General features: G+C 33.6%; 1 protein-coding gene across 1 annotated transcript; it reads right to left on the reverse strand.

Annotated features, from left to right (window-relative positions):
- Positions 1-825: 825 nt before the first annotated feature.
- On the reverse strand, positions 826-5,612 carry LOC139876597 (pheophytinase, chloroplastic). Its single transcript, XM_071863938.1, has 6 exons — positions 5,475-5,612; positions 3,600-4,273; positions 2,800-3,026; positions 2,513-2,704; positions 2,229-2,385; positions 826-1,240 (listed from the first exon to the last, which is right to left on the reverse strand). The coding sequence occupies exons 2-6, from the start codon at positions 4,257-4,259 to the stop codon at positions 1,001-1,003; spliced, it is 1,476 nt and encodes a 491-aa protein (XP_071720039.1). The 5' UTR covers positions 4,260-4,273; positions 5,475-5,612; the 3' UTR covers positions 826-1,000.
- Positions 5,613-10,930: the final 5,318 nt, after the last annotated feature.

The following is a 10,930-nucleotide window of genomic DNA, read 5'->3' on the forward strand; positions in this document are numbered from 1 at the left end:
CCGATTGGTTACTTCCCCATTGATCCTGCCCATATATATATATATATATATATATATATATATATATATATATATATATATATATATATATATATATATATATATATATATATATATATATATTGTCGTTTTTCGAGTATTTGAATTGTGGCCGTTCATTCATACATAATTTTTACCTTAGTTTATAGCTTATTTAGAGCACTCCCAATGAAGACACCATTTCTTCCAGGACTAGCCAATCATTCGGCGTCACATCATCACTTCCATCTCAATTCCTTTCCAGGACTAAACCCAGGACTAAACACTCCCAACAATGACACTCCTTCCTCACCCACTATATTAATTAATTAATAAATTGTACAAGACCACAAGCAAAAAGTACTACAAATTACAGCCTAGTCCGTCCAGAAATATGCTCAGGTTGGACGAAATCAAAGCAGAAAGAGCTGGGCGAGAGGCTGGGCTAAACCTGGGCGGCCTCCGTGCCATTGGTGCCCAGGCTGGACTAGTGTGGGCGAGATCCTGGGCGTAACCATTGGGAGCCCCCTTAGTTTAACTATCACAAGTGAGTGATTGGCCTAATAATATATATTGGGGTCTCAGATTCAAACTTGAGTGATTGGCCTAATAATATATATGGGTCTCACATTCAAACTTTACAAGTAATACATCTTGGAATGACAACAGTCGGCACAAAATAACCAGAGTATGTCATGTACTTTTGAATAAAAATATTTGTTATTTCTGAATATCCATAACATGAAAAACTTTTTCTGTTTACCCATCTATAGTTGTTGTAGTTTCTTTAAGCTTAAATAAGGAAAATTCACTTTATAAATAATTTTATCTTTATACGCAATAAGAATCTCGTTGAAGATTTACAACCACAACGGTTACTGATGAGCTACTAATAATGGGTTTCATCTATTTACATCTAAAATCTAAAAGTATCAATATTTAAGTATTTTTACATTATATGCAAATGTTCTTAACGCCGCCATCACATGTACTTGATGGTGAGATCTTTCAATTGATTATTCAAAAATGAAGTCATCCTAGTCCAAACTGATGACTCCGATCCGTAAAACTGTACCCTCACCGATCTTTTTGTTCCGTCTCTCACGTATTCCAAATCTCTGGCAACATCAAAACGGCCGCTTTCATCATCAAGCAATGGCAATGCTACAAAACCTTGCGACTCTATGTTTTTGATCCACCCACGAAGCAGAAAATTCACAACCTGCGTATATTAAAAGGATTATGATGTTTAAGATAAATTATGTAACGCTGGGATCTAAAAAGGCATCGCAAATACAGTTTTAAGGTCTTTCGGTAAAATGACTTAGGATGTTAACTATGCGTGGCAAATGGGTTGGGTCGAGTCGAGACCCAAACGGGTTTGGGTCAAAAGAGGCCATGGGTTGGGTCAAGACCCATTTCTTATAAAATTTTAGGTTGATATTTTGTTTTTTCATTTTTTTTATTATTTTTTGAAAAAAATTGAAAAAAATATTTAAAAAAAGAACTTTAGACTTTTTAATAAATATTTGTTTTATTGAAAAAAATTAATTTTTCTAAAAACAAAAATTTTATAAAAAAGTTAACTTTTTAAAATTATTTAAAAATAATATATATTTTTTAAATAAAATTTTTATTTTTAAACATTTTGTTTTAGTAAATTTGTATTTATATATATTTTATTTTTTCGGTTTTTATTAAACTTTTTATTGTTTTAATGTTTTATAATATTGATTTTTTAAGTTTTTTTATTTTTTCATATTGAAATGGGTTATAAACCTTCCAATATATTAATGGATTAATTAAATATGGATCCATATGTCCAAACAGATGTGCGTCCAAACAGGTGCAAGCGGGTTGTTCGGGTCGCGACCATTTTTTTTTTTTTTTTTTTTTGAACAGCGATTGGGATCACCCGAGGGGGACTAAGCCACCCGTTGCGATCATCTCCCGGTCGCGACCATTTTTCCCTTAAAGTGACAAAAAAGTTGATATGTCAAAATTATTATTGGGTCTTATTTGCTGGGTATACTCATATTCAATGTGTTCACTAAATTCACATTATTTTTACACCTGTAAGTATGAGTAAATAGTGTTAAACGGCTCGCTGGATCACAAGGGTACTAAATAGCACTAGAAATGCAGATTACCAATTATAACAAACTGCCTTTGACGAATAGAAAATGAAATGAGAAAATATTGTTATGTACCTCAGGTACTTCATCATGAGGACAATGACCTGCAGGGCTTATTTGATAATAAGGGGCTTGAGGCAACTGCTTCTTTACTTGCTGACCCCAAACGGGTCGAACCCATGGGTCTTCTTTTCCGTACATTAGGCATATGGGTGTGTTGTGACTTTTACATCTACAATCACATAAATCAAAATATAAATAACACTAAAGCACCGTAGCAAAGAGAGAAATTTATGCTAAAATGTACATTCAAATATGAAATATTCCCGTTTATTATGAGACGTATGTTAACAAAATACCTTAATAAAGCCTCGCCAAAAGATAATTTTCCTTGAGGAGCCAACATTATCGATGCAAATGATGCGAGAGCTGCGGGATGTTCTGTTATTTCAAGTATACGCGTAAAGACTTTATCTACATTCGTAGAATGGTCTGAGTAAACTTGCTTTAGTATCTCTCCTATGCTCCTAGGATCCCTTATTTTTTGCCAACTATATTCAATTCAAATACAAACAAAAAGAAAATAAGCTGCTGGATTTTATAATCTGAGAACCTAATTGATTGATTATAAACAGTAAAAACTTACACAATTTCCATTATTTTTCTAACGCGTGGAGAAAGAGGAAATGTCCCGACTGACGGGAACATTTGCGACAGTCTCGGGTTTCTTACAGGGTTTGGAAAGATTCCCCAAAACGGTGTTGCATTAAGTAGCGTAACACCCTTCACTAAACGAGGATTACATGCTGCAAAGTAAAGCGCAACGTATCCTCCAAGTGAATTCCCAACTATATATACGGGTTCCTTGATAACCTGCAACACATTTACGTTATTCTATTATACCCCCTTAAAAAATATGCAGTTTAAATATGTTACAATGTAGTTTTTTTTTTGTTAACTTAACAGCTTTATCCCTTACTTTAAAAAAAAAAAAAAAAAAAAAAAAAACCTAATTGAACATTATCTCTTTATTTTTATAAAAGTAGATAATTAATTTAGAACAAATAAAAAGGAATAGTGAACAATAAATTAGTGACATAAAGAGTATCAAATTTAACAAAATAAAGAAAACTCGTCCTCCCATGTAACATGAACACGCAGGGGCGGATCTTCGACAAAATAAAGAAAACTCGTCCTCCCATATAACTCGTCCTCATATGTTTACCGTATTTGCCAAAAGTTCAACACAAAACTTTTTTAATGTGCACTATTGTGCACAAGTGTATTTTTCTGCACAAATACAAAACTCTGTTAATGTGCACCATTGTGCACAAGTGTATTTCTATGCACATTAGTTGGTTGTATAGTTTTTTGATTCTGTATTGAACCTCACCCTACCGTATTTATACCAAAGTACTAAAATGTAATAGTTTATTAGTTGCATACCTCTTCTATAAAATACTGTACTTGTTCCTGCCACAAATCAATCGAATAAACAAGATTATCAGCCCAAGGTTCCGTTTGGTCACCGAAACCCCAAAAAGAATCATCTATTTGTGATTCCCCGTCCTTTTGTTTTTGCGTTGGATCCTCACATGGCAACGACATACCTTGACCAAGAAAATCCATCGCCCAAACTCCATAATCCCGACCAAGATCCTTCAACTGTTTCTCGTAATGAAAAGATCCAACACCAAATCCGGGTAGAAAAAGAACTTGTGGTGACCCAATCTTTCGTGACCCGGATCTTTCATAATGGATATTGAAATTAGGCTTCCATTCCCATTGACCGGTGGTAACGGGAGCGTTGATATCGCCTTTTGAATTATCGGGTAATCCCGGTATTAAAACTTTAGGAATTGTGTCCCGTCTATTGGTCGCATTTTCTTCTACATCAATAACACCCTCAACCGCTTTAAGAGCGTTTATTGTCATAAATTTGTGTGTATTTTTATAAACGTTTAAGCTGACTAAACCACGGTGGACTTTCAGTTTTCTTCTTCTCGAGAACTTGGTTGGCGGTGAGATTATGCCTTTCTCGCAAAAAAGTTGTCTTGAAGTTACGAGTTGACTACATGGCGCTGAATGACTGTTTATGATTTCCATATCAAAAATTTTATCTGAAACAAATGACAACACACGTTACTAAAAACACGAAACATAACGCGAAAACAAATATGGAGTAACATTTTTAAATGTTCACCAATTCAACCACTTAACTTTCTTTTTTGTCATAAGAGTATGTAACAAGACATCAGAAAACATAGCAAAAATGGAAAATATATTCGTTTCATTTATCATCAAAACGAATGATACTTAATTTCATCTAAATACATATTTCAGTATACTGATCACATATGTGCGAGTATACTGATCACATATGTGCGAGTGCACATATGTAGATAACGCACGATAAAATACGCCCAATAAAGGCGCACATATATAATTCATGATTAAGCGCACAAAGGTAAGGCGCACTACGGCACACTATATATAAGGAAATACGAACATCATTTAAAGGAGATTTTGTCACGAGAAAAAGTCTTCACACATCAAAGGTATGAAAACTAAAGTTGTACACTTAGGAGTGCTGATTGAGAGATCATATAGATCGTTACAAACGGGAAATGGTGATTATTCATTTTAATATGTTATCTTAAAATGATAATCATAAGGTCCTTAGAACATAACAACAATTTTAACAACTTTTTGTAATCAAATTTTTCTTGAACGTCTATGGTTAAGTTCGATCACGTAACAACAATCTCAACATCTTTTTTCACTCGAATTTTCCTTGAATATTTATGGTTTGAAGTAGGTTCGATCAAAATAACAATAAGCATGAATTTCTGAAGTTGTATTTGACTTACATAGATCAACTTGGTTTACTTATACAAATTTAAACTTAATACCCCCCCCCCCCCCCCCCCCCCAAAAAAAAAAAATGAATAATTTGTACACATAAAGTACATACTAAGTCATCTAATCTAAGCTAAAGATATATGAGAGGTAATTAAGTAATTGGATTTACTATTTTTGTAACATAACCTAGTTTCACAATTTTACATATTTGACCAGTTCAAAAGAAATTATGGATTAGTTATGATTTGTTGCTTATGACCTATGATTATCTAAAAGTTGAAAACTGGATTATTTATTAACGATTCCTTTATGTGTACTAATTAAGAGCAGTTAAGAAATAGATCTAATTAACACGTAACAGGGCCTTTATGTGTTGCTTATGACTTAATATTGGTAACATAATAAAAAACACAAAAGTGGAAGAAATTACAAATGAAAGCACATAAGGGAGTTAGTTACCTGAATCAAATTATGAAAGAGAGCTTAATAGTTTGGAAGGAGAAAGGAGAGTTGAATGTAGTTTTTATGGTTGAAAATGGGACAGGAGTTAGAAAGAAGAGTTGCGTGTCAAGTTACTCCATCTCCAACACCAATACCAATACCAATACCAATACCAATACCTCTTTCTTCATCCAATTTGTAATCTTTTTTAGACCATTTGTAAAATGTAAAATGTTGTGTGTCCAGTTACCGATTTTGTAATCTTTTCGTAAATTTTTGGTGCAATTTTATGTTGACTATATAGTGGTTTTTTTTTTTTTTAAGTAATAGTAGTGTGAATGTGAATTTTTAGTGTGGGTTTGGAATTATGTGATATTTAATTTTTGTGTTATATTAATTTGTTTAATATTATATAGTACTTTTTTATTCTCATTATTTTTTTTGATGTCTCAATTTAATTGTCAACTTCTATAAATGAAAAAGAATAATGTGATAAAGTTCGCTTGTACCCAAACTTTATATATGTAAGACAAAACTTTATATATGTAAGACAAAATATAGGTAAAAAGTAAGGGTAAAACTGGAAAGTGAACAAAAAAGTACACGTGACAGGTACTTTTTCTTATACCGTGTGTTTTTTGTCTGGAGACAATAGATTTGAAACGGAGGAAGTATATATGTAAAATACTTAAATTAGTACACTTAAAAAAAATTAAATCCTAAAAAGGTACATCATTTAAAAATACAATTACGTTCCTAAAATACAATTATATAAAACTACAAGTAAATAATAAAATAAAAGCATGAAATACTAAATGTTACATAAATTAATAACAAAAATATTAAATTACTAATCAGTACAGTATCTTTTATAGGAACTATTCGTGTGCTTGTAGAAAGGATGATAATTGTAATGATTGAATCCAAGATACAAATTAATTTTGTTATCGTGTTTCTTGGCTTCCCCTACGATTTTATACCATTTTTGCAGATAATCAAGATATTCAAATTTTTGTGTGTCATCGCTGACATACAAAACTTCTGTGTAAAGGGAAGGTACTTCTTCAAGTAATACATACAATGCGATAACCCAAAGCCACAAACGTTTATTTCATTAAACGATTTTTTTCGAGCCATTCGCGTATGTTTTTTATTAGAGTCAAATTCTTCCCAAAATAAACTGTTGAGTCATCCACGTAATTACGGATTTAATTATGACAAAACATAGTTATTAGCACTAATTTGTTATGTGCGGTCATCATAAGGTCATTAAATTGATTTAAGTGCAGATCAACGTTGTATGTCGAGTCTTAGTGTTTTAGAGTGCTTCCTGAGCTATTAGCACAAAATATTCTAGATTTTGAGGTCTTTATGAAGACAGCAGAAGATCATTGCTGAACTAGCAGTAGACATACAGAAGAACCAGTAGAAGACTCCATCACAAAATACTTAGGCGATTTATGTCTATCACTCGAAGACATAGTTTGTTTCTTGTATTGTCAACATCAAGTATACTCATTCAAATGACATTGAAGACTAAATTAAAGAAAGAAGGACACAAGTCGGCCGTTGACAAGTGACCTTACAAGACAACAATGGAATGCAGAAGTATCACACACATAGTTCGTTGGTATATTTTGTTAACACCTTGGGAACCCAATATTCTATTTGTTTATTCAAATAGTGTATTCACCCATTGTAGGGTGTTCCTGAATTAGCTTCAGAACAAAAAGAGATCCACTTGCTCTCTACCGCGCTTTTCGACTGAAGTACAAACACACTTTGAACCAACGGACAATAAAAACCTTTACATGGTTAATATTCTTTCTATAAATAGACAACTCCACTAATATTTTAGATAGTGGTGTGAGATTTAAATGAACAGAGTCTGTTAAATCTTGTATATGCTTTCAGTGTGTCTGAGCTATCAAGGCGTAATCTGAGTCAACATGTTATCTATTCCGCTCTAAGATAACCGTGATTCTTTGAGATTTTATCAATAAAAGAATAAGTTGAAAATTACTTTGACACTTATTAACATTGTGCAAAACATATTTTAATTAGTAAAGATTTGCATCCCCCCTTTCACCTACCCACCCATCTACAATGCTTCATGTTATTAATCGGGACCAACAATTGTATCAGAGCATCCTATCTTGATAATTTATATCTTTGATCTGAATCTCTAAGGATGGCCAACTTTTTAAATATATCCTTCCTCGAAAATGGTTTTTCAAATACACCATCAAAGTTCGATGAAAATGAATATGAGAATTGAAGAGATAACATAATGCTCCACTTTGAATTGGGTGATCCTCTCATGCCTGGTACTGTGAAAAATGGCCCTTATGTCCAAACTGAAACATTTCCTACTATAAAGGATACTCCTGGCACTACAGCAAGAGAGGTGGTTCTCCCTCCATCTAGATGGCAGGAAGAAGAGGACAAGAGGCTTGCTAGTCTCAACTAAAAATCTAAAATTATCCTATCTATCTCTTTACCTAATCATGTATTTAAAATGATTGAGAAGAAAAAACTTCAAAATCAATAATAGACTATCATGACCTAACTTGTGAAGGAAAAGATGATGTTAGAAAAAAACAAAATCATTGCTTTAAAACATGATTATGAACTGTTTTTTGCTTACATAAATGAGACTTTGACACAGACATATGTCAAATATTCATTTCTATTAAGTGACCTTGAATGTGTACAAGTAACTTACACAGATTTTGCACAAGTTAATAATTTCATCGATTCTCTACCTACTAAGTGGAAACCTGTTACAGATCCTCTAAAGACAACTCAAACTTTGAAAACTTTGATATGTCATCTCTATAAGGAAGCATGAGAAGGTAGAAGCTAAGCGTGAGTTAAACCTCAAAGAGAACTTTAAGTCTGTTATAGGTACTTCAAAAACTTCCTAGAGTGAAGAAGCTGCTCTTGTTGTTGCTTCCAAAAGAAAATCCCAGAAAGCTCTTTTAGCGCAAAAGATGATTGTTGAAGAAGAATCAATAGAAGGAAGTGAAGTAAGTATGACTGGGTCAGATGAAAGTAGTGATGGTGATGATGTAGAAGGATTCGCAGAGGCAATGGTACTGCTGGTTAGGTGTTTCAAGAAGTTCAATTGAAGCAAGACCAGTAAGTCATACAATTTCATCAAAAAGCCAACCAAAAGCTATTCTAGCAAATATGCTGCTAAACGTAAATCATAATGTTACAACTATGGAGGCTTGGACACTTTGCACCTGAGTGAATGTCGAGAAATTAATCCACTCAAGCTAACTCATTTTCAAAGGTAGATAAGTACAAAAACAAGTACAAAGATATGCAGGCACAACTAAAAGAAAATATCAAGGCTTAGAAGAAAGAAAAGAAAGTAGATATGTTAGAACTTTGGAAATGACTCAATTGTGTTGTTAGGACCCCGAAATTGTATAGTGTTAATGTGAAATAAGCTTAAATGAAGGTTCCTTAGAAGAGAGCTATATAAGGAACCTAAGTAGTCCTAATTAGATAGCCATTGCATTGTAACTGAGTTCTAGAAGCTATGGAATGTAATTTGTACCGATTGTCTCTCTTACCGAATCTCCTTTTCACCTACCGAATCTCATTCTATCTTATCGTTTCTCTCAACCTCAACATGATCTGACCTATCATTTGGTATCAGAGCTTCCAGGGAGTGATATTACATCACTAGATCGATCCAGAGATTGTAGATTACAGAATCTGAACACACTCGGTATTTTGAATCAGACTCGGTATAATCGAATCTGATAATCTGACGTTCAGATTCCTGTGATAAGTTCAGCGAAGGTGTATTAGGTTGATTAGAAAGAGTTTTGATCATCATTACAGCTTTTTAACATCAATTATGGAGAATCAAGTTGATTTTTAGAGTTTATGGCTAAAACTCTCGGTATTCATCATTTCTAGCTTGATTCAGTAGTTAAGTAAAGATTTGAGGTTTCAGTTGTGATCGTGAGGTGTTTAATCACATTTCTGACGATTTAATTTCATCAATTCTTCAAGTTTTGAAGATTTGATACACATTCGGTATCGTAACTGCCATACCGAATCTGCTTCAAGTTAATAATTCTCATTCATTGTTGCAGATTGTGGTGTGTTTGTGATTCTATCACATTCGGTTTGTTAATACGCAGCTAGTTGGTGTGATTTGGGAAAGGATTTTTTTGAAATTCTAAGTTTTCATACTTAGACTCAGTATTATCAACTGCTACAGTTGACATTCGGTATTCAATACATTCGGTATCTTTGTTATTTTGTGTGATACTAACGTGTTTCCTTGTGCAGCAAGGTTACAGAATCTAATTCAAAGGGATTGAATTGTGTTTGAACTTCATATTCATGCAGAATCTGACTACCGAGTCAGATACCGAATCTGAATCTCTGTATCACTTAATTCATTGGTTTAAGTGTTCTCAGGCTTCAAGTCTTGTGGTTACCGAATCTATACTGAATCTGGGTGTGTTACTTGTATTACTGATCAGTTTCTGTTACAGAATCTGGTTTACCGAATCTGCTACAGTACAGAATCTGTACCGAATCTGCTACAGTACCGAATCTGTTACCTAATCTGACATTCTTGTTAGATTATTGTGATTTTTCATCTTAGATTTGTGTAATACCGAATCTTTACCGAATCTACCTCATTTTCAAGATGTCTACTCAAGATACTTTGATCATTGGATCAGATTCCCGTCCTCTAGTGTTGTTTGATGGCAAGTACACTCAGTGGCTTCACCGTATCACTCAGTACATAGACTACAAGGGTGAGAAAGCAAAGTACATATGGGCTTCTCTGAGAGATGGTCCAGTTGTAGATTATCATCCGGATACTGGTATGCCAATTCCAGTCTATGAACTTTCTGGTGATAAACGCGAGAGAGCTCAGGGTGACATAGAGGCAAAGAACATTATTATGCAAGCTATCCCGTATGAATTGTTTGAAAATGTTGATAGCAATATAATAGCAAAAGATATATGGGATGAGATCAAACAACAGCAAGAAGGTTATGACATGTCAGATGTTACTAAACTGAATAAGGCTCTGGGATTTTATGAAGACTTCAAGCAGGAACATGATGAACCACTCAAGGATACCTACCGTCGTTTCAATGGTGTTCTCAATGAGTTGAAAAGGTGCAAGATCATAAAAGTAAATGCTGAAGTCAACATGAAATTTCTCAAAAAGCTCAATGCTGATTGGCTTCCTTATGGAATCATTGTTCGATCAACCAAAGAGATTGATAAGATGACTATTCATGAGCTTGTTGGAGTTCTTATGCATTACCAACCTGAAGTGTCTAAACTTCAAGAAGGAAGGAAAGAGTCATCTCCAAGTGATCCTCTTGCTCTCATTATCAAAAAGAAGAGCAAATCATTTACGTCTTCCAAAAGCTTGTCCAAGAAAGTGCTTGTTGAAGATTCAACTGATTCTGAAGAATTGAATC

Source organism: Rutidosis leptorrhynchoides, chromosome 11 (genome assembly GCF_046630445.1).
Source record: "Rutidosis leptorrhynchoides isolate AG116_Rl617_1_P2 chromosome 11, CSIRO_AGI_Rlap_v1, whole genome shotgun sequence".
Classification (NCBI taxonomy): Eukaryota; Viridiplantae; Streptophyta; class Magnoliopsida; order Asterales; family Asteraceae; genus Rutidosis; species Rutidosis leptorrhynchoides.